General features: G+C 38.4%; 2 protein-coding genes across 5 annotated transcripts in view; one reads left to right on the top strand and one right to left on the bottom strand.

The window, feature by feature from the left end:
- BCAR3 (BCAR3 adaptor protein, NSP family member) overlaps positions 1-10,990 on the top strand; it is a 116,832-nt gene extending 105,842 nt beyond the window's left edge. For both annotated transcript variants that reach the window (XM_082834055.1, XM_082834056.1), the window contains 3 exons: positions 1,163-1,274; positions 6,538-6,750; positions 10,095-10,990. In XM_082834055.1, the coding sequence (XP_082690181.1) occupies positions 1,163-1,274; positions 6,538-6,750; positions 10,095-10,273 (504 nt within the window). In that variant the 3' untranslated portion in view covers positions 10,274-10,990. The remainder of the gene's footprint in view (positions 1-1,162; positions 1,275-6,537; positions 6,751-10,094) is intronic.
- A 9,035-nt stretch (positions 10,991-20,025) lies between these two features.
- FNBP1L (formin binding protein 1 like) overlaps positions 20,026-24,828 on the bottom strand; it is a 119,069-nt gene continuing 114,266 nt past the window's right edge. For 2 of the 3 annotated variants that reach the window (XM_082834057.1, XM_082834059.1), the window contains one exon: positions 20,026-23,804. In XM_082834057.1, the coding sequence (XP_082690183.1) occupies positions 23,626-23,804 (179 nt within the window). In that variant the 3' untranslated portion in view covers positions 20,026-23,625. The remainder of the gene's footprint in view (positions 23,805-24,828) is intronic. The other variant, XM_082834058.1, reaches the window with a different exon arrangement.

A 24,828-nucleotide genomic window follows, 5' to 3' on the forward strand; every position in this document is an offset into this window, starting at 1 on the left:
GCTCCTTCTCTTTTCAGCTTCTGGGGTCAAGAGGGAGCATCCAGGAGATGGGCCTAGCCCAGAGACAAGGGCTCCTTTCAGAAAGGCGGACGCTTCAGGGAGGGGGAAGAGAAGAGAGGGCGGGGTGGTAGGAGGCCAGAGGAAAAACAGCCACATCCTTTCCTTCCCAACAAATCTGCTGATGGTGATCCTTTCTCACCTTCCTCTTGGAATACACAGGGAGCTCTTAGAGCCCAAGGAAATGAATTTCAGCTCCGCCATTTAGCAGCTATGAAACCTTGAGCAAGTTACCTAATCTCTTCTGTTTTCTGACCTGTAAAATGAAGCCAAAATACCTGCCTCATAGGGCATGGTGAGGATTAAATGAAATTCCTCAAATACCTGACAGAGTTGGCTCTCATTCCATAAATATTAGTTCCCTTCCCTCCTTCCTTGTTTCATGTAGAAAAGGTCAGACACGGGCTTGCTGGTTTTAAGGTGTGAGTGGGGGACCATTTATCTAGGGCAGTCAGAGTCAGTGGCATATGTTGGTTTTGACTAAATTGTTCCCAAAGAAATGAAAAGGAATGAGTAGTGGCATCATATGGTCTAGGCAATTTTCCACGTCTCAGACTTTATTACTTACAAGTAACATTAAAATGCTGTATGTCATATTCTACATCCTTACATCAGTATAACCTCTATGGAGGACAGTTGGCAACTCCTATCAAAATTCAAAATACATGTATTTTTTGACCCAGTAGTTCCACTTCTGGAAATTTATCCTCCAGATATTTGGTAATAGAAAAATATGTTTAAAGCGCTTATCTACAGGAAACTAGTTAAACTATGGTTTATGCATAAATGGAACACTAGGCAAAAGTTTAACAAAACAAGACTGTTCTATGCTGCTTTATATGTACTTACACGGAATAATTTCCAAACAATGAACAGAAAAATATGTGTAGTATGATACGCATTTATTGTAAAAGGTGTGTGTGTCTCATGGGTTATTAGAACAATGTGGAGCAGGGTTGGGTTGGGAATTAGCTTTTCTCTCTACACTCCTTTCAACTGCTTTGAGTTTTTACCATGTACCTCTATCATCCATTCCAAAATTTAAGCAAAAAGGTAGTTTTAAAAAGAGCCTTTTCCAAAACGATAACACCTTTCTTTCTTCCAGATCACAAGGTTAGAAAAAACGTGGACTGCCCTGCGGCACCAGTACACACAAACCGCCATCCTCTATGAGAAACAGCTGAAGCCTTTTAGCAAAATCCTGCACGAAGGCAGAGGTGAGCACAGGATCAGGACAAGGGGGGCTGGTGGCAGCTCTGGCAGTGTCATATCTGTTCTGGTTTGATTGAAGCATTTAGCAGGGCATATTATGAGGCTCTCAGTTATGTGCAGGACTGTTGATGGGTCACCAAGGCTTTTATCAGATGACAGCATTGCTTGTAGGTCTGCAGTTGCTAAAACAAGACATAGGCTACTAGTTACCTTATTTTGTGCTTAACTTTATAAATTGAGGTGTAATTTACATAACATTATATTAGCTTCAGGTGTACAACGTAATGATTTCATATTTGTATATGTTGCAAAATGATCACAATAAGACCAGTTAGTATCTGTTAACATACATGGTTACAAAACGTTTTTTTTTCTTCTGATGAGAACTTTCAAGATCCACTCTGCTAGCTACTTTCAAATATGCAATACAGTATTATTAACTATAGTCACCATGCTGTACATTACATCCCCCAGGACTTATTCACTTTATAACCGGAAATTTGTACCTTTTGATCCCCTTCATCCATTTCACTTCTCCCCCTACCCCAACTCAGGCAACCACCAATCTGTCCTCTATATCCATGAGCTCAAAGGGTGTTTTTGTTTTTGTTTTTTTAGGTATCACATGTAAGTGAGCTCATATGGTATTTATCTTTTTCTGTCTGACTTATTTCACTTAACATAATGCCCTCAAGTTGCATTCATGTTGTTACAAATGGCAGGATTCATTATTTTTTAATGGCTGAATAATATTCCATTGTGTATATATGTATGTGTGTGTGTGTATACACACATGCATCTTCTTTTTTTACTGAAGTTATAATTGATTTACAATGTTGTGTTAGATTCTGATGTACAGCAAAATAATTCAGTTATACATATATATGTATCACTTTTCATATTCTTTTTCATTATAGGTTATTACAAGATATTGAATGTAGTTCCCTATGCTATAAAATAGGACGTTATGTATCTATTTTATATATAGTATTTTTTTTATAAATTTATTTATTTTTTGGCTGTGTTGGGTATTCATTGTTGCACTCAGGCTTTCCCTAGTTGTGGCGAGCAGGGCTACTCTTGCTTGCGGTGCATGGGCTTCTCCTTGCGGTGGCTTCTCTTGTTGTGGAGCACAGGCTTCAGTAGTTGTGGCATGTGGGCTCAGTAGTTGTGGCTCATGGGCTCTAGAGCGCTGGCTCAGTAGTTGCACACGGGCTTAGTTGCTCTGTGGCACGTAGGATCTTCCCGGACCAGGGTTCAAACCCGTGTCCCCTGCACTGGAAGGCGAATTCTTAACCACTGCACCACCAGGGAAGTCCCTATATATAGTACTTTGTATCTGCTAATTCCAAACTCCTCATTTATCCCTCCCCTTCTTTCCCCTTTGGTAAACATAGATTTGTTTTCTATTACTGTGAGTCTGTTTCCATTCTGTAAATAAGTTCATTTGTATCATTTTTTTTAGATTCCACACATAAGTAATATCATATATTTGTCTTTGACACACTTCACTTATGAAGTATTGTAATCTCTATGTCCATCCATATTGCTGCAGATGGCATTATTTCATTCGTTTTTATGGCTGAGTAATATTCCATTTTGTGTGTGTGTGTATACCACATCTTCTTTATCTACTTATCTGTCAATGGACATTTAGGTTGCTTCCATATCTTGGCTGTTGTAACCACTGGGGTACATGTATCTTTTCGAATTAGAGTTTTCTCTGGATATATGCCCAGGAGTGGGATTGCTGGATCATATGGCAACTCTATTTTTCGTTTTTTAAGGAACCTCCATACTGTTCTCCATAGTGGTTGCACTAATTTTCATTTCCTCCAACCGTGTAGAAGGGCTCCCTTTTCTCAACACCCTCTCCAGCACTTATTGTTTGTGACTTTTTGATGACGGCCATTCTGACCAGCGTGAGGTGATACCTCATTGTAGTTTTGATTTACATTTCTCTGATAATTAGCAATGTTGAGCATCTTTTCATGTGCCTATTGGCCATCTGTATGTCTTCTTTGGAGAAATGTCTATTTAGGTCTTCTGCCCATTTTTTGATTGGGTTATTTGTTTTTTTGTTATTGAGTTGTATGAGCTGTTTGTATATTTTAGAAATTAAGCCCTGTCGGTTGCAGTGTTTGCAAATATTTTCTCCCAGTCTGCTGGTTGCCTTTTCATTTTGTTTATGGATTCCTTTGCTGTGCAAAAGTTTATAAGTTTGATTAGGTCCCATTTGTTTATTTTTGCTTTTATTTCTGTTGCCTTGGGAGACTAAGAAAACATTGCTATGATTTATACCAGAGAATGTTTTGCCTATTTTCTCTTCTCAGAGTTTTATGGTGTCATGTCTTATATTTAGGTCTTTAAGTCATTTTGAATTTTTGTGTATGCTGTGAGGGAATGTTCTAAGTTCATTGATTTGCATGTAGCTGTCCAGCTTTCCCACCACTTGCTGAAGAGACTGTCTTATCTCCATTGTATATGCTTGCCTCCATTGTCAAAGATTAAATTGACCATAGGTGTGTGCGTTTATTTCTGGGCTCTGTATTCTGTTCCATTGATCCATATGTCTGTTTCCATACCAATACCATGCTGTTCTGATTAATGTAGCTTTGTAGTATTGTCTGAAGTCTGGGAGGATTATGCCTCCAGCTTTGTTCTTTTTCTTCAGGATTGCTGTGGCAATTCTGGGTCTTTTGTGACTCCATATAAATTTTACAATTATTTATTCTAGTTCTGTGAAAAATGTCATAGGTAATTTGATAGGGATCACATTAAATCTGTAGATTGCTTTGGGTAGTATGGCCATTTTAACAATATTAATTTTTCCAGTCCAAGAGCATGAGTCCACATCTTCTTTATCCACTCATCCATTGATGGACATTTAGGTTGGTTCCATGTCTTGGCTTTTACAAATAATGCTTCAGTGAATGGGGCAGGGAGGTGGTGCATGTATCTTTTCAAATTAGTGTTTTTGTTTTATTCAGGTAAATACCCAGAGGTGAAATTGCTGAATCATATTTAACTTTTTGAGGAACCTCCATTTTCCATAGTGGCTGCACCAATTTACATCCCCACCAACAGTGCCCAAGGGTTCCCCTTTCTCTGCATCCTTGCTAAAACTTGTTGTCTTTTTTATAACAGCCATTCTAACAGATGTGAGATGATATCTCATTGTGATTTTGATTTGCACTTCCCTGATGTAGCTGTCCAGTATTCCCAACATCACTTATTGGAGAGACTGTCCTTTCCTCGGTGTATATTCTTGGCTACTTTGTCACAAATTGACTGACCATATGTGTGTGGTTTTGTTTCAGGGCTCCCTATTCTGTTCCATTGATATATGTGTCCGTTTTTATGCCAATACCGTGCTGTTTTACTATAGCTTTGTAATGTAGTGTGAAATCAGGGAATGTCATGCTTCTAGCTTTGTTCTTTCTCAAGATTGTTTTGGCTCCTTGGCATCTTTTGTGGTTCCACATAAATTTTAGGATTGTGTTTGTTCTATTTCTGTGAAAAATGCCATTGGAATTTTATAAGGATTGCACTGAATCTATAGGTTGCTTTGGGTAGTATGGACATTTTAACAATATGAATTCTTCCATTTCGGGAGCACAATATCTTTCCATTTATTTGTGTCTTCTTCAATTTCTTTCATCAATGTCTTACAGTTTTCAGTGTACAGGTCTTTCATCTCTTTGGTTAAATTTATTCCTAGGTATTTTGATCTTTTTGATGTAATTGTAAATGGAATTATTACTATCTTTCTGATAGTTTGTTATTAGCATATGGAAATGCAACAGGTTTTTGTATATTTTGTATCCTGCAACTTTACTGAATTCGTTTTTCTAACAGTTTTTTGGTGGAGTCTTTAGGGTTTTCTATATATAATAGGTCATCTGCAAATAGTAATAGTTTTACGTCTTCCTTTCCAGTTTGGATGGTTTTATTTCTTTTTCTTCCCTAATTACTCTGGCTAGGACTTCCAATACTATGTTGAATAGAAGTGGTGAATAGTCATCCTTTTTTTCCTGATCTTAGAGGGGAAGTGTTTAGCTCTTCATCATTGAGTATGATGTTAGCTGTGGGCTTGTTATATATGGCCTTTATTATGTTGTTGTACATTCCCTTTATTCCCACTTTGTTGAGTTTTTATCATAAATGGATGTTGAATTTTGTTAAAAATAATTTGATCATCTTAGTAGATGCAGAAAAATCATTTACCTTTCTTTTATTAATGTGGTATATCATAATGATTTGTGAATGTTGAGCCATGCTTGCATCCCTGGAATAAATCCCACTTGATCAATGTATATGATCCTTTCAATGTACTGAATTCAGTTTGCGAATATTTTGTTCAGGATTTGTGGATCTGTGTTCGTCACAGATATTGGCCTGTAATTTTCTTATCTTGTGGCATTACAAAGGTTACAATCCAATAGGACCCATGGGCATAATAAGCCCCAATTGGCCATCAGAGCTAGGCAATTTAGAGGTGTCCTCTGGAGGCAGCTGGAGATATTGGAATGCCGGACAAGGGTATGAGCTACTTTCTGGGATATATCAGTTAGGTGGAGCAAGGCAGAGGGAGAGCACAAAGATTGCGTCATCCATTAGCCTCCATTGCTGAGAGAGCCTCATAGGTCCCATTTGTTTGCCAAACCAGAAGCCTGCCTCTCGGGCTAAAGCTTTAAGATTAGCAAATGAGCCTCATTTGCATAATGTCCAGGCACCTCTCAATTGGCTGCCTCTGCACTGAGCCTTGGGGCAGGTGAGTCCAAGCTTGCAAGCCCTTTAAAACCTGTTTCTCAGATGATTATAGCCTTGTGGGTCTTGCAGACATGAGTACTGTTGGTTTTCAAAGTTAGATGTTTTGGGGGCTTATTTTTCAGGTGCTGGTCTTAAAAGCTGGGGTACTCCATGTGGGGTTCAAGCCCTTTGCTCCTCAGGGAGAAGCACCAGGTTTTGAGTTCCCTCCCGATTGTGGGTCACTGTGCCAGGGGTGGGGTTTATAGAGAGATAGTCTCCCAGCCTCTCTTACCTGCTTTGATGTCGACCTTCTCTCATTTATGCATTCGGACAGTTATTCAGACAGTTTTTAGTTTTTTTCCAGAGGCAGTTGTTCCATATTTAGCCACAGATTCAGTGTGTCCACAGAAGGAGGTGAGCCCAGGACACTCCTACATTGCCATCTTCAACTGGAACTCTTTGCGCTTAACTTGGAAAGAAAGCATGACGTGGAAAACTTTACCCCTTGTTTTTCAGAGTCTACGTGTGTTCCCCCAAACAATATATCAGTCCCACTGCTGATGCCTCTTGTGACCTTAATGGAGCGCGAGGCTGTCACTTTTGAAGGAACTGACATGTGGGAAAAAAATGACGAAAGCTGTGAGATTATGCTGAACCATTTGGCAACAGCCCGACTCATGGCAGAAGCTGCAGACAGCTACCGGATGAATGCTGAGAGGATCCTGGCAGGTAAGAGCTGGTTTCAGTAAGCTGTCTACTCTGCACAGTAATTGGAATGAAGGAATGAAAAAGCATGGGTGCTCTCAATAAGAAAGAGACCAAGTAGGAAAGATTAAGGCATGGGAATTCCATTTCCTGTATGGTTGATCACTACTTACTCTTAGTTCCTGTCTTAGGGATCCTACTTCTCCCTTGCTTTTACGTATTCTCTCTCTTGTGCCAGTGGTATAAACAGAGAGAAAGGATCAAGAAAGAATCTGTCAGCTTGTTTACCATTAGTACCTCTGATAATCACTATTAGAAAAGGTGATGGGCCAACATGAGGAGTTGGGAGTTCTATCTGACTTATCTGTATTCCTATTTCTTCCCAGACACACTGGCAAGTGAGCTCCCCTGCTCTTGGCATCAGAGGGTCCAACATAAGCAAAGGCACTGAGAGAGCTTGGAGAAAAGTATGAACCACAAGTACTTGGCTTTGTATTAGTATTAGTGTAAAGTGTGTCTTAAGGAGTGGCCAGCTAGGTTAAAGAAGAAGGTGGATACAGGTGGGAAGGCCTTCCATGTAGGATTGTGGCTGAGGAAGAGCCAGTGAAGGGTTTTAAACATGGGAGGATGTTATCACATGGTCAGATTTGTTTTCAGTCTGCCATCTTTGTGGAGGAAGGCAGGAAGACTGAAGCTTGCAGGCAAAAAGACCATTTAGGAAGCAAGTACAAGAATAAGGGCTTTACCAACACAGTTATCAGGGGTGACTATTTTCTCTTCCTCACTGTATAATTTTTTTTTTTTTTTTTGCGGTACACGGTCCTCTCACTGTTGTGGCCTCTCCCATTGCGGAGCACAGGCTCCGGATGCGCAGGCTCAGTGGCCATGGCTCATGGGCCTAGCCGCTCCGTGGCACGTGGGATCTTCCCGGGCCGGGGCACGAACCCATGTCCCCTGCATCGGCAGGCGGACTCTCAACCACTGTGCCACCAGGGAAGCCCCTCACTGTATAATTTTTAACAGTCTTCAAGGGCCCACAGGTTGATCCACAAGGTTAAGAACTATATGGGGCAGAAGAGGCCTATTATTTCAACCTGAAACAAAGTTGTTAATTCAGAACAGAATTTGGGACTGAACAATTTGCACTGTGTCTGCTGTAGGTATAAGCACTACATACCTGTTTCTTTTCTTTTCCTCAGAAAGTTCTTCAGGGTTGGCAGTGTAGGACTCAAACCATAAAAGCCTGTAATTCAACTCACCAGATACTGGAATACCTGCTTATACAAAACCAATAAGTATATTACATTAGATGTTGCCTAAGCCAATATATTAGGGTGGATTTTGAGAAAAGTATGCTCTAAGCTGTTCTACAGCAAATCACCTTAAAGGCATCTGATGGTATTTCTCAGTTGATCCTGCTACTGGTTTTCATAGCAAGTTCTCATTGCTAGAAGTGACTGTGAGCCCAGTAAGGGCAGAGATTTGCTCACCAACATATCCCAGCACTCAGCCCAGGGTAGGGGCTCAAAGCATATTAACTGAATGAGTGGAAGTTGTCATCTGGCCTCTGGCTGGTTATCTGCCAAAGATATTTTGGCATCACATGGATGAATGGAATAGAAGCCTTCTATAATCCTCTCCGTCACGAAGATATACTATGATCTAGATGATGAGAATATATTTAATGACAGAGCCAACTACTCCAGCAGTAATCAAGGATGAGAAACATATGCCTGCATGACGCTTTGGCTAGAGGTTTCCCCTGCTCTAATAGAATTGACTGAGCATCCTTGGCCGTAAGTAGAGCAGATCTTCTCTTACAGAAGAGAAAAGAGAGTTGAGAAACAGGCCCACACATGTGACTGTAGATTGTTTTCTGACAACAGTGTCAAGGTAATTCACTGCATAAAGTAATCTTTCAACAAATGGTGCTGGAACTACTGATTATCATATACAAAGAAAGAATCTCAATCTTTACGTCACAGCATACACTCAAAATTTAACAGCTAAAGTGTAAAGCTTCTATAAGAAAACATAGGAGAAATTCCTTGTGTCCTTGGGTTAGGCAAAATTTCTTAAGATACAAAAAGCATGAACCATAAAAGAAAACTGATAAATCAAAATTTTACATTTTGCTCTTTAAAAGTCACCATTAAGGAAGTGAAAAGGCACACCACAGACTAGAAGAAAATATTTGGCAAACATACATCAGATAAAGGACTTATATCTAGAATCTAAAGAAATCTTACAACTCAAGGAGAAGAGAAACAAGATTTGAATCAACAAAAGATTTGAATAGACACTACACCAGAGTGGATATACAGTGACAATAAACTACATGGAAAAATGTTCAAAGCATTAGTTATTACGGAAATGTAAATGTAAACCACAGTGAGATACCACCACATGCTATCTAGAATGACAATACCAAGGGTTGACAGCTGGACTCTTCACATGTTACTGATGAGAATATAAAATGGTAAAGTCATTTTGGAAAAGAGTTTGATGGTTTCTTTAAAAGTAAACATATATTTACCATGTGACCCAGTAATTCCACTTCCAGAGAAATGAAAACAAATGTCCACTCAAAGACTTAATCACAAATATTCACATTATTCGTAATAGCCAGAAACTGGAAACAATCCAAATGTCTTATCAGTTGGTAAACAAAATGTGGTATGTATGTCCACATAACTGAATACTACTCAGCAATAAAAAGGAATGAATTATTGATAACTACAACAATATGGAATAATCTTAACATCATGCTGAGTGAAAGAAGCCAAAGTGAAAGAAGCTTGACATTAAAAAAAGTCCATGTTATATAATCCCATTTATATCAAATTTCTACAAAAGGCAAAGCAATAGTGATGGAAAGCAGATTAGTGGTTGGCTGTGGTGTGGGGTAGGTACAGGGATTGACTGCAAAGAGGTACTAGGGGATTTTCTACGGTGATCGATGGAATTGTTCTAAAGTGGTGGTGATGGTTGTGCAACTGTATAAACCGCAGCTAAAATGGGTGAATCATGACAAGTAAATTATACAACAATAAAGCTGTTAAAAAAAAAAAAGGTACTTTGAACACCTTCTCACAGCACTACGGCCCATGGTGGCTTGTGCACACGAATTTTATTCACGTCTTAGTGAGTTTACTTGTTATTCTTGTGCTCAGGTCCTGGGGAGGGGGGGGGGCTCTGCCCACCTTTATATAGAGTAGATCCTGTATTTTTTTTCCTTGGGGGCATTTTTTGAAAGTTCTGAGAGATGTTCATTTTGCTCCTACTTTAAAACAAGCAAGTTTTCAGACTATTTTCAACACTGTTTCAAGCAGAACTGAAGTAAGTTTTTTTGGTTTTGTTTTTACTAGGTTTTCAACCAGATGAAGAAATGAGTGAAATCTTCAAGACTGAATTCCAAATGAGATTGCTATGGGGCAGCAAAGGTGCACAAGTCAATCAGACAGAGAGATACGAGAAATTCAACCAGATTTTAACTGCCCTCTCACGTAAATTGGAACCTCCTCCTATAAAGCAGGCAGAGCTTTGATAACTAACTCTCCAGAGAACCTTAGGATATAATTTCAAGCTTATCCAGTTTCTTCTTTGAGAAAGCTTATCATTTGATAAAGTAAAGTAATAATGTGCAAATCTGACAATATACAAGCTTTTAGTATCCACAGGATATTAAACATGTAAATTGCACAGAGCACACTTATTTATGAATTGTTTAAAATTACTACTGATTTTAAAATGAATGATAATTTATTAAGGTAACTATTGCTAATGCTGATCAACAAATTTAAGTGAAGACCCAGCTACATTGGCTGGTTGCTTTCTATTACCGAGGTATTTGACCATTTTAGTTTTAATAATTCCATGTCAGATAAGTGTAAATAGAAGAGTTTAAAAGCATGAACATTTCAGAAGGTATCAGTTGTATGATATTCTTTAACTAAATATGAAAAATGTAAATAGTCATATGAAAATATATCTTTTTGTGAAACAGCTGTATCCAGTCTCTTTAATATTAAACAATTCATTGTAGTACAATAATTCTACCTCCTACCTTCCTGGGGCACCCTCTTCCCGTGCCACTACATCCTGATTGATGATAGTAAACCAAAATCAATGAGAGTGGTATGGAAATTTTAAGGTTTCTGGCTTAGGGGACAGAGGTGAATACAAGGTAGAGCTGGCTCCAGAAGACCTAGGTTCCAACAACAGCTGTGGTGCTTGCTAGCAGTTGGACTTTGGTCAAGTTAACCTCCTCAAGTCAAGTCCCGTGTGCAGCACAGCGCCTGGTACAAAGTGAGCACCAGATGTTAGTATATTTCATGACATTATTTCACATATTTCAAAATAATTACCTTTTCCTCTAGCTGATAAGTATGAGTTTTCCAGATTTGTTTTCTAGGTTTTTTGACTTCCCAAAGGGGATACTATCTAGTTTATCAGTATCCACCCCAATTTTTTTCTATTGTAGAAAATTTGGAATACAAGACTTTAAAATATAAAATATTAAACTTCTATCACTCTGCCACCGTCACTTATCAATTTGCTTTTTCTATTCTAAATAATTTGGGAACCATAGAGAATAGTATTATATCCCACTTTTCTCAAATAAGTTGCAAAAATTTCACCATGACTGACAGCCTTTGAAAAAATATGACTGGTTCCAGAAGTTACACTATAATTTAACCATCACCCTATTATTGGTCATCTTGAATATGCCTGCCAGAACGAAGTACAAGCCTCTCATTGTGGTCTATTTAATAAAATGGAAATATTAGTTTCAAATCCTGGACTATTTCCATTAATGGGGCCTAGAATCATGAAGCCCTTCTCCCAGTTTTTAAAAGCCATCATTTTTTATTTCCTGAAAAATCCAAAGCACACTTCTACTTCTGGCAATATGGTGGTTCAGATGCTCTTAGAAAACCCTCTCACTATAACTAAATTTTCAAAAACATACCTTTTAATGCACTATTAAGCTTGACAGAATGAACTGGAAATCCCCAAGGAAAAATCCTCTCCTCCCCACCTCACCCATCAAAAGGAACAGCAAAAATTTAAATCAACTCTGTAAGAGGAACTTAAAAACCTGGGTGGCCCTAGAGGCAAATACTGACATCAACTCAGCGATCGATCGGGAGACAGTGTCTTAGCGGAGCTGCACATGAAATGCCTCCATTAAGTAGGGATCCTTAAAGGGTCCCTGTTAATAGGCTGGAAAAGAAATTCATCTGCCAGCAAAGAGAGGTTACCCAGGGAACAGCTACAAGAAGAAAAATAATGGTCTTTGGTGAGGATTTGTAACTACAAGCCTGTTCTCAAATAGGTCTGGAGTAAAATTCACAAAATTTACAAAACTCAAAACCAAGAAATTGATTTACAGTGGTAACATATACATATACACATACACACATATATACATATACATATACATATATATATATATATATATATACACACACACACACACACACATATGTGTATATACATATATATATATATAAAAGACATAAGCAGGGCCTTCCTGGTGCTCAGTGGTTAAGAATCTGCCTACCAATGCAGGGGACACAGGTTCAAGCCCTGGTCCGGGAAGATCCCACATGCCGCGGAGCAACTAAGCCCATGCGCCACAACTACTGAGCCTGTGCGCTAGAGCCCGTGAGCCACAACTACTGAAGTCTGTGCGCCTAGAGCCCGTGCTGTACAACAGAAGCCACTGCAATGAGAAGCCCGCGCGCTGCAACGGAGAGGAGCCCCCCCCCCACTCGCCACAAGCAGAGAAAACCCGCGCACAGCAACAAAGACCCAACAGAGCCAAAAATAAATAAATATATTTTTTTAAAAAAGCAAAATTAGGGCTTCCCTGGTGGCGCAGTGGTTGAGAGCCCGACTGCCGATGCAGGGGACACGGGTTCGTGCCCCGGTGCGGGAAGATCCCACGTGCCGCGGAGCGGCTGGGCCCGTGAGCCATGGCCGCTGGGCCTGCGCGTCCGGAGCCTGTGCTCCGCGGCGGGAGAAGCCACAGCAGTGAGAGGCCCGCGTACCACAAAAAAAAAAAAAAAAATTAATAAAAACCAGACAAGCAGAAGCAGTGCCATGAAAAATAAAATGCTGGGGAAGAAAAGATTTAGAACCCCAACACCTTCAGATGCTGGAATTACCATATTTTGAATGCAAAGCACTCATATATGGATGTGTATAAAGAAAACATGAACTCAAACAGGAAATGAGTATTAAAAATGATCAGAGTTTAAGAGAAACTAAATATACGCTTTAGAAATGTATAATAATGAAATCAAAAATCCAATGGATGCTAATAATAAACAGAAGATTAGATCCAACTGAAGCTTTAAATGAACACATAGACATATCTGAAGACCATGCCCAGAATACAGCAGAGATAAGAACAGGAAAAACAGAAGAGAAAGATTAAAAGAGTTACATGATTTGAAATAGAAGGACCCAATGCATCTCAGTAGAGCTCAAGAAGGAAAGGGAGGTGGGGAGGAAGGAATTCATCCAGAAGAAAGGTCTGAGATTTAAGAAGGATTGGTGAGCAGAGAAACTGCTAAACTTAGAGGTGTATCCAGACAAACACTAAAAATAGTATCTACTATGTGATGTTAAAAAGTCAATTAAAACAGTAGCACAAACCAGGAGTGGGGTGATCAGTTACTAGAGTTCTGATAAAGTGTTATTCTTTTAGTCAGTAGAAGGATTAAGATACTGATTAGCTTTAAGTAAGTATGCAAAATATCAAGGTTAAATACTACAAGAACAGAAATTACAAAGTTTCAAACTAGTAGAGGAAAAAAATGGAGAATACAAACAAAAAATATGAGACATCGAAAAGTGAAATGAATAGCAGCACAAAGATGGCAGAAATAAGTCCGAACTCATCCACAGTCATTATAAATGTAAACAGACTGAACCCTCCAGTTAAAAGTCAGAGATGACCAACTAAATTTAAAACAAAACCACCTGGACTTCCCTGGTGGTGCAGTGGTTCAGAATCCACCTGCCAATGCAGGGGACATGGGTTCGAGGCCTGGTCCGGGAAGATCCCACATGCCACGGAGCAATACAGCCTGTGTGCCACAACTACTGAGCCTGCGCTCCACAGCCCACAAGCTACAACTACTGAGCCCACGAACCACAACTACTGAAGCCCGTGTGCCTAGAGCCTGCGCTCCACAACAAAGAGAAGCCACTGCAATGAGAAGCACGCACACCACAACGAAGAGTAGCCCCTGCTCACCACAACTAGAGAAAGCCCCCGTGCAGCAACGATGACCCAACACAGCCAAAAATAAAATAATTTTTTAAAAATCTTATACTATTTACAAGAGACATAAAGCATAAAAATACATAGAAATTGAAAATTCTTTTAAAAAGGTCAGGATAATTATGAGAGAGGGAACGGTATAATTTGTGAGAGGGATGTGGTGGGTTTCTGAGGTGCTGGTAATGCTTTATTGCCTGACTCAAAAGTTATTGACTTTCTAATAACTTAAGCTGTACATTTATGTTTTATACATTTTCTGAATATTTTATAATAACACGTTAAAACATTTTAAAAAATATGTGATACCTAGGCATATTTGTAACAAAATATGAACTTGGTGAAAATTTTTTTTAACTTTATTCTAAAAAATCTGAAAACCACTGAAAAGTAGTAAACGAAGGAACCATGCTCATAAACTAGAATATTCAGTATTAAAAGATACTAGTTCTTAAAACGATCTATAAGCTCAATGCACTCAATGCATTTGAGTGCTCAATGCAATTCCACTCAAAATTCAATACGACTTTTCAAGCTAACTTGATAAGCTTTTCCTAAAACTTTAATGGCAAGGAAGTCAAGACCATCCTGGGAAAATAAGACGGGGGGAGGGGGGAATCTGTTCTACCAAATATAAAAGCTCATGATTAAGTTACAGTAATCAAGAAACTATCATTAGAAATTTGACATATGACAGGAGTAACATTGCCCATCAGTGGAGGAAAGGATGATTTTTTAAAATAAATAATTCTTGAACTGGTTAAGCAAATGAAGGCGGGAGGCGGGGATGTTCCTTACTTTATATCATACACCGAAATAAAATCTAGATGAATTAAGATCCCACATGTGAACGGCAAAACCATAACACTTTTAGAAAAAAATACAGAATATCTTTTTTACTTTGAATGAAGAATTTCTTAAACTAGATAGGAAAGCATTAAATATGAAAGATTGATCAATCTACATTAAAATGAACTTCTATTCATCAAAAGATATCATAGATAAATTGAAAGAACTGAAAGATGGTATCAGCAACACATAAAAATAACAAAGTATTAGTATGGTAGGCAGCCTCCAAGATGGCCCCAGATGTTCCCTGCCACCTGATGTTGACATCCTTGTGTTGTATACCAGGGTTGGTTTGCATCACCAAGTACATAGAAGTAATGGTACTCACATCTGAGATTAGGTTATAAAAGACTGCAGATTCCATCCCGAGTTTTTCTCTCTTGGATCACTCACTGAAGGAAGCAAGATGCCACACTGTGAACATCCCTATGAAGAGGTCCACAGGGCCTGCCAACAATCATGTGAATGATCCTGGAAGTGGACTCTCCAGTCTGAGTCAAAGCTTTGAGATGATTGCAATCCTGGCCAACACCTTGACTGCAACCTCCTGAGAAACTCTGAGCCAGAGTCACCAGCTATGTTACACAGCAAGAGATAACTAATACTATTAGCATCTTTAATACATAAAGAACTCCCATGAATATATACGGAAAGACACCAACCAAAGAATAAAATGCGCAAAAGATATAAACAGGCTTTTCACAGAAGAGGAAACACAAATGGTAAATATGACAAGATGTTCAACTTCATCAATAGTCAGGAAAAAGCAAATTAAGATTATAATGAAATGCTATTTTACATCCATTGAACTGTAAAAAAAAAAAAAAAATTTTAAAGTCTTACTCCTAAATTGTTGGTCAGGATATGGAGAATAAATAACCCTTATATACAACTTGTAGTTACGTAAAAATGTTATAATCACTTTAAGGGGAAAATGCGGCATTACCGTTTTAAATTTAAGATAAATATAACCCATAACTTAGCAATTCCTCTCCTAGGTATAGATCTTAGAGAAACTCTTGTATCAGTAAACATGCACATGGATGTGCATAAGAGCATTATTCATACTAGCAAAATTCAGGAAATAGCCCAAATGCCCATCAACAAGAGAATGGATAAATTCTGTATATGTATATAATGGAATACTATACACAGTAAAATGAACTATGTGTAAACATGGATAAACCTTAGAATACTGTTGAGTGAAAAAAGCAACTCTCAGAAGATACCATGCAATATGCAAAATATTTAACAAGTGGGATATTAATAATACATAAATCATGAATTAATGTACAAATCAATGTGCAAATCAACAAGTAAAATAATCCCCTTTATTCTTTAAACTACATAACACTGTTTATCAAGTGATGAAAGTGGCACAATTCATCAATCACTAATAACTTCCAAATAATTTGATTAAATAGTTGAGCTGGTATAATTTTTTGCTCGACATGGCTGCCATCAGCTGAACAATGCCTCCATGATTTAACACAGGGCTGCAAACTCTTCCAATGACTTCCCCCTTTCAGTTGCTAGTTATTAACTTACTAATGTGTTGTCCGGCACCTGGAGAGAGAGGACATGCAGCTGATCCTCATCTCATCTCACTGGACAGAATAGTACCATCTGGATGCAGGCTGTATGCCAAGAGACAGTGGCAGGAGCACCCCGCTAGAGGAAAGAGAGTAGAGAGTGTGAGGAAGAGGGAGCAAGTTGGGTGTGGACTGATGATCCTGGTTGCCAGAACCGGGAGCTTGTGTTTTATGTCTGTCTCATTCCACACCCAAGACTCTGTCCCCCACATTGGCTGACTAAGAAATAAGCAATGGCTGGTTGGTGCCAGTCATGATTTAGGACAAAGGCAGAAGGAGAAAGCGGGGAGAATAAAAATCAACTGAGCCAGTCTACTGGGGCTTCTGCAGGCCCTGAGACCAAGCAGTTTGGTCTGCCCAGGCAAGTGAGAGTAAAGTTGAACTTTTAAGAGGTTAAGAGAGTGGACACTGTGATACTCCTGTCTGAGACCAGCCAGGGGAGCAGCAGTTGTGCTCTCACTTAGCATACTCTTCTGGGTATTAAACAAAGGCTGGTAGTTTCTCTCTCCTCATACCTCTTCAATGAACAAGGCAGGCTACCCTCCACCACAAAATAAGTTGCCAAATAAAACAAAATGTTAAAAAAAAAAAATCTAAAGGGTCATTACTGCACCACAAGGGGCTATGTCCCCAAACACCAGTGTCTACCCACACTCCCTTCCAGTCTCCCCAGCTGCTACCAGAGCTTCGATGTGTCTCCTCCCCTTGAGCAAGATGAGGCATTTCTTTGGAGGAGGAACAGAGGAGGTCTTCCTCAGCTTAGTTGTCCAGAGCTTACAAAGGGCTTACGAAACCAAGGGTTTATGAAATCAAGAAGATTCCCCAACACCTGAAATAATAGTATATCTACAGTAAGCCCTTCGACTTTGTCCCCAGTGCTCAAACCAGAAATGCATCAGTGTAATGTGTGATTTCTGAGATAAACCACATGTAGTGAAACTTATACGATTAACTACAGTTTTACAACTTTTCAGAATTATTTTACCCACCAGTAAGGAAATATTTCTACAGCATTAACTGTGGCTATATCAGTGTGCACTGGCTGAATATGAGCCCTGCTCATAACAGAGTATAAAACCATCTTTACAGAGCTCAAAACATGGAAAGCTCATCAGGTTTAGAAAAAAATATCCATGTGATAAAAATGAAGAAAAAACAATAAACATGAAACTCAGGATAATGGTTATCTTTGAAGGAGATGGAGAGGATAATTTTCTATTTCTTGAGTTGACAGATTTATGTTTATTTTACAATGGTTCATAATATACATATGTTTTCTACAAGAAGTTCTCCTCAGAGGTAACATTTCGGGTCTACCAAATCAGCTTGTTGCAAGCTCCTACTCTCTACAACAATGCTCTCACAATCTTATAAAAATGAGTATGAAATCTTGTCAATTACTGAAATTGTGCTGAAATCAGGACAATTACGTCTGTAGAATTTCCCATTTGTATCTAAAGAAAGGAATGACGCTAACTAGACATGACTTATTCTTAGGACCTAGGTCAGTTGCCCATTACATTTTCTCTTAAATGTTGACAAAATTATCTAGCACTTTTAAGAGTTGTCAAACTTCCCAGAACTTACTCTTCAAAATCTATATTTTCCAATGGGCAGAAGGCCTAAACAGACATTTCTCCAAAGACATACAGGTGGCCAACAGGCACATGAAAAGATGCTCAGCATCACTAATTATTAAATGCAAATCAAAACTACAATGAGGTACCACCTCACACCCATCAAAACAGCCATAATTTTTTTTAAAAAATCTACAAATAACAAATGCTGGAGAGGGTGTGGAGAAAAGGGAACCCTCCTACGTTGTTGGTGGGAATGTAAATTGATGCAGCCACTATGGAGAATAGTATGGCAGTCCCTCAACAAACTAAAAATAGAGTTGCCATATGATCCAGCAATCTCACTTCTGGGCATATATCCAGATAAAACTATAATTCAAAAAGATACATGCAACCCTATGTTCACAGCAGCACTATTCACAACAGCCAAGACATGGAAGCAACCTAAATGTCCATCGACAGAGGAATAAAGAAGATGTACATCTATACAAACGGAATAATACCCAGTCATAAAAAACTGAAATAATGCCATTTGCAGCAACATGGATGGACCTAGAGATTATCATACTAAGTGAAGTCAGAAAGAGAAAGACAAATACCATATATCACTTACATGTGGAATCTAAAATATGACACAAATGAATTTATCTATGAAACAGACTCAGAGACACAGAGAACAGACTTGTGTTGCCAAAGGAAGAGGGGGGTGAAGGAAGGATGGACTGGGAGTTTGGGATTAGCAGATGCAAACTTACAGAATGGATAAACAACAGGGTCCTACTGCATAGCACAGGGAACTATATTCAATATCCTGTGATAAACCATAATGGAAAAGAATTTTTAAAAGAATGTATATATATACGTGTAACTGAATCACTGTGCTGTACAGCAGAAATTAATGCAACATTGTAAATCAACCATATTACCATAAAACATTTTTTTTTTAAATGTGTATTTTCCCATCCCCCTATCTTTTGGCATCTCTTATATTTTCCATAGTTTCTTAGATTACAGACAGTGACTATACTCAGGAATATTTGACCCCAGGTATATGAGCTCATTGAAATAGGCTTGGTGGGTTTTTTTAGTATTTTTTTCACCTGCACTAATACCTTCTTCACAAAGAAAACCTATTCTTTTCAACAAGTCTGAAGATCCTTTTCCTTTTACTGTTTCCTTAATACTGTTATGAGGATGTTATCTTTCTCTACCAAGTATGATTTGACTTCCCTGATCTTGGTTCAGACAGTAAAAGTCCTTTTCATTGTTGAGTTTTTTGGTTGACACTGTTTTCCTGCTGTTTTGTTTTGTGTGTCCCTACTTCCAAGCTTGGCGTGGATCTCTAAATTTTCATCTCAACAGTTGCAACCTTTCATTGTTCAGAATAAAACCCTGAGTTTTACCCCCTTTTAGGGTTTCTAGAAGTTACTAGTCATAGTTTCAGATTTGCTCTTTTAAAAAGGTTAATCTTCTGAAACTAAGACTTCCTAAAATCACTGATGTGACACTAATTGTGGCAAATATTCTCTTCCCATGTTTTGAAATGCGATGAAGACACAGGTGCTCTCTCTGACTGATCAGGAACTCAAGCAGAAGCACGGGAAATGCTGACTAGATCAATCTATGTAGTATAGGGAAAGTTCCTATGGATGCAGAGGCTAGGATGGTGTAAAAGCAAAGTCTGTGTAACATAGCTACTGTAGAACAAAGATTAAAATATACAAATTATTACCTTAACTTAAATTCACTGTAAAGAAAGTTAACTTTTTTTCCCTTTAAGAAAGCTTGAGAGAAACTAAAACTAGAATAAAATTTTCAAAACTGCTTTACAAAAATTGTTGCCCAACACAGATGCTTCCACTTGTGGAACCTGGTCATCTACTTTGTATTACCTGGAACTTAGCATATTCAAGAACAAAACCATTATATCTCTTTAGTTCACACAGCAGTAAGAGATAATACTATACACCTTAACTGACCATGAAAAGATTATTTTATTCCATGAAAATATTCTCAACAGAGAACACTATCTTAAACAAAGCATTTACATTAAGAAATCAACATGTGCACAAAAAGAGTAAAAATTACTGAAAAAATTAAAGACTTCTTTTGGACAATTCACATATTCAAATTTAAGAATGATTTAAACTGTGCAAGTACAAATGTCTTTCCTATTGTAATAACCCATACACAGGTTGCACTATTCCACGTGAGGGAACTTGCCTCCTACGGAAGCAAATCCTGCTTTAAGAAAAACAAACAGTAGCTTGAAAAGAACAGTTAGTCCTCACAAGAAAGCCTTAAACTTTGCCCTCTGTGGCTGTTGCCAAAAAGCACAAGCACCTCAGGCTTTGTACAGAAGACAAACACAGCCAGCTCAGGTTTCCTCTTCATTGCTAACCTTTAAAATAAAAATAGCACTGGATCTGAAAACTACTTTATGTAGTCTGTCAGTACTGAATAATGTCACTTTATATAAATAACCCTGTAACGAGATTTAAAATCTAAAACTTCATAGTTTACTAGCCTTAAAGGTAATACACTATCATGTCAGCTGTGTAATGGGAGTACTTGATCTTACGAAGGCATCGACTTTCACACAATTGTCATTCAGCTTTAGTATAACTGGTAGTACGATTCAAATAACACTGGGAAAAATTATTAAAGCAGTCACACAGTTTCTAAAATATCGCTTGAAATCCAACAATACACAGACCATTTCACGTTCTTTCTTCCTTCAAAACAGTAAAGAACCAAATTAATGAAGCTTCCATGTTACAAATATCCCCCCACCCCCACCCACCTCCCCATTAAATGTCACTAAGAAATTAGTTAAGATACAAGTCATTAACAGAATCACAAATGCGAGGGAGGACAACATGAGCAACATGAGCGTAGGGGCACTGATGACAATTATATTTACAAGTATAAACATACAGAAACTCCCATTTTACAAGGAAAAGTGCACATAGATCATTACAAAGTTTCACTAAATTGTATGTGGTTCAAATAAAATCATCACTTGGAAACAGACTATCATTGTAATAATTAAGTGAGAAAACAGTAACCCCAAATCAGAAGACAATGGGAGGGAGGTCCATAAAACTTCTCATAAAAACACTAAGTAAAATGGACTCAGACATGTCTTTAGTTTGATGCGTAAATTTGAAGATGCACCAACAAACATGGTAGAGCTCTAAAAGCCACCTACCGAGGTTGTATCGGCAGCTATAGCAGCACTGCCGAGTTAATGGAGGTCGCACTGAGCTGACACATAAAGCCCTTTGTGGGATACTGTAGTGGTAGTGTTGGCAATCAGCAGATTTAGGCACTCTAGTTTAAGGCAGCGTTTGAATGGAAGCAGCTGACTTCTGACAACAGTCCTTTGTCTTGAGGTGGTGAGTATCTTCTGTGTTTATTATGCCAGGATTTCAGTGCTGACTATAGATTCTTCCCAGACTGAGGTGCTGAAGATGTATCATGTTTCAAAGAGTTCTTTCAACTGGGCTGTAGGCTAGAGCAGAGATGTTTTTTCTTCTGATCATAAATACTTCAGGTTCACAAACTGCTTCTTCATAATGCCAAAACTGGAATGTTTTGCAGTGGGGAAGTTATAGCAGCGTACACAAATACTAGGATGGAAACATTAGTGCTGGAGATGTTTGACAAAGTGATTTGCACTACAAATGTAAAACAAAACAAAGGCTTTGACAAGAACAAGGGATTATAAAGACATGCCTGAAAAATCTAAACCCGATCACTCTAGACATGCAACAGGATGTTAAGCAAGCACAGAGGTGACGCAGGCAGACACTGACAAATGGCAAAGATTCTAACAGACAATGGGTCTAAAAGCCAATTAAACAGAGCTGCGATGGACAGTCCTCTTGGAACAGTCAAAAATGGCAAGGATTCTAACAGACAATGGGTCTAAAAGCCAATTAAAAGAGCTGCAATGGACAGTCCTGTTGGGACAGTCAGATATGACAAACTTAAGGACAGCTCTGCATTCTTTCTGATTTGGATATCAGTAAAATAAATGGAAAAAAAAAAGGTTAGCCATTGTTGGCTTTTTTCCTTTATGTGAATAACTGTAATTGACAAGTTTAAGGGTTGGTATTACAATGATTTTTTAAAACAATGTACGGAAATGCTAATGAAGTTAGTAAAAAAATAACCATGTCTGCATGCACTCATGCAACTTGCTTCTCTCACTCTCTCTGAGCCTGACAACTCTAATACCCTCCCCCCAAAAGCAGCTGCATGTAACCTCCTTCAACATCTTGCCCATTTCCTCAGAAACCCTCTTCAGGAACCTGCAGTCCAGGAGGAAAAAGAAAAGAACAATTACTGAAGACCTTTAGTAAGACCAAAAGGAGTGTTCAGTTTAAAGTGTCCATCCCAAATGTCTCTAAAATCATTTTATAGTCAGCTATTAAAAACACCAGAACATGTTGGAACATGAGCAAAATTAAGGACCAGTCTCTTAATTGCTTCCTCACTTTACTCCCCTACACAACTAGCACTGCACATGTCTTGATTATACAGTGTTTCCAACAAATGCTTATTAAAATTGGAAAAAAAACTCCTAATAATTGACGATTCAGCTAAAATGAGGAAATGCCTTCAGTGATGACAGAGATATATTCCTCCAACCCAGTTAGTGAAAAAAGTCATTTTTTCTTTCAAGCAAAATTTGCCAGTACTTCTCCTCCATGCAAGATTTCCTCTTAGTTTATTTAGAATCCACTTTCCTATGTATAATTGCTAAATGCTAGTATCACTAAAGTGGTATTTCTCAAAAGACATTTAAAGATGAAAAATACAAGCATTAATTTAGAAGAAAGCTTGCACATTATTGAAAATTACTAGAAAACCTGAAAATATCCTTGGGTCTTAAAAGAAAGCCATTTTATTCACTTAAAGAGCAAGACCAGGCCCGTTTATTTTGCACGTCTCTTGATTAGCCTACTACTAAAACAGATTATGTGTTAGGTGCCTGTTTTCTTCCTTTAGGAAACTGAAGTCGAGAATAAGGACAAAAATGAAAATGATTACATTCGTATTTTATCCAATTAGCCAACTATTATTACATTTTTCCTAGAAACTGTAGCTACAATTTCAAACCCCTAGACCAAACCCCTCTTTTGGGCATCAGCTTTTTATAGCAAGCATTTCAGAGCAGTTTTACTTGAGTTCACTACAGTCACTGTGTTTCCTGAAGCAAAATGTAGAGGGGTAGGGAGCTTTCTATCCCTACCCCTCTACAGGATGGATTCCTGCCCAGTAGATTAAATTTTATGATTTATAAGGCAGAAAAACACAAATCCTTCACACAGACTTAAGCAGGACATAAAGCAAAAGGCATCAATTAAGCTTCACACCAACATCACTCAAATGGTAAAGCGTCACGAGAACAGTTTCTTGTAATAGTCACATCTCTAAGATCGAGCCTACACTCAGCTCACACAGTGAACAATAAATCTTGGATGCCCTTTCAGCTTTCTTATGTTTTCCCACCCATTGACTGTGTTTTCATTTTGTTATCGTTCCTATGTCATACATGTTACAAAGCTGCCGGGTTAGTTTAGATGTAAGTTACTGCACCTTTACTGTTTTTCTCTAGAGTTACATCTATGTATGATGTGGGAACGTAGCCTTCTTCACCATTCTGTCTCCGAGCTCTTGTCCATCCATCACCCTTGTCCTCCTCAATAATGTATAGAACTTCACCTTCTTTCATTGCCAGAGTACCTTCATTATGTCCTAAATGAGCACAAGCATAATTTAAGTATAGCAATAATTTTGAATAAAAGTTACAAATACAACAAAAAACAACGTGGAACCCTACTAGATTTCAATGTAATAGAACTATGAGCCCACTGACTCTCATTACCAACACCTCTATGATGCTTTGTAGTTTACCCAACAGTTTCATATACTTACCTCATTTGAACTGCACAATAACCCGTGAGGCTGGCATTAACAGCGGCACCATGTAATAGATGAAGTATCTGAGCTACAACAACACTGTATGATTTGACAGGGTATGCTAACTCCTATTTCACTACTCCAACTCCTTCCCCAAATTTGAGTGGCACTGTTATCTAGAAAATTCATGAAGTTCAAAATAGTAACAAGACAGTGAGAGGGTTGGAAGAAAGAAGGAAAGAATATAATTTGAGGAGAGAGCAGAGAAAAATACAGGTCCAACTCTGGTGATGGTAGAAGCAGAATGATCATAGCCACAAACTTCCTTCAAAACTTCATCAGCCTCAGGCCTCTCTTTCTTCCCAATCCCTCAACCATTCCCAACCTGCTTAGCAGCAACAGTTTTCACAAATGAATATTTATTTAACATACACTAAATCCTTCCCTTACTCTCTGTAGCAAATTATAGCAAGATCTTATTTAATACTATTTTCTCAGAATGAGCAGCAACTAAAAACTACTCAATTTAAAAACCAAAACAATGGATGGGTAGGGAAGGGCCTTAAATTCATACACCATTTTATAACTTCTTTGTAAGGGTGTTACTCTGCTTGCTCCTCTGTGAAATGAAGAAAACGATTTTTCAAAGTCCAAGAGAGGGAAGGGTAACTAAAAACCTGTAAGAGAGGGCCACAATGCCTTCCTCCCCTTATAGAGTCTCTTCTCCAACTATCACAGGGGGAAGGATGGCATAGTCAGAAGCTACCACGTTTCCTCCTTCCCTCACCTGAAAATATGGCCTACAGGGTCAGCATATGGTGGTGGCACTCAGCTATGCCATTTGCCTAGTACCTGCCGC

This window comes from Leucopleurus acutus, assembly GCF_964270905.1.
Source record: "Leucopleurus acutus genome assembly, chromosome: 2".
NCBI lineage: Eukaryota > Metazoa > Chordata > Mammalia > Artiodactyla > Delphinidae > Leucopleurus > Leucopleurus acutus.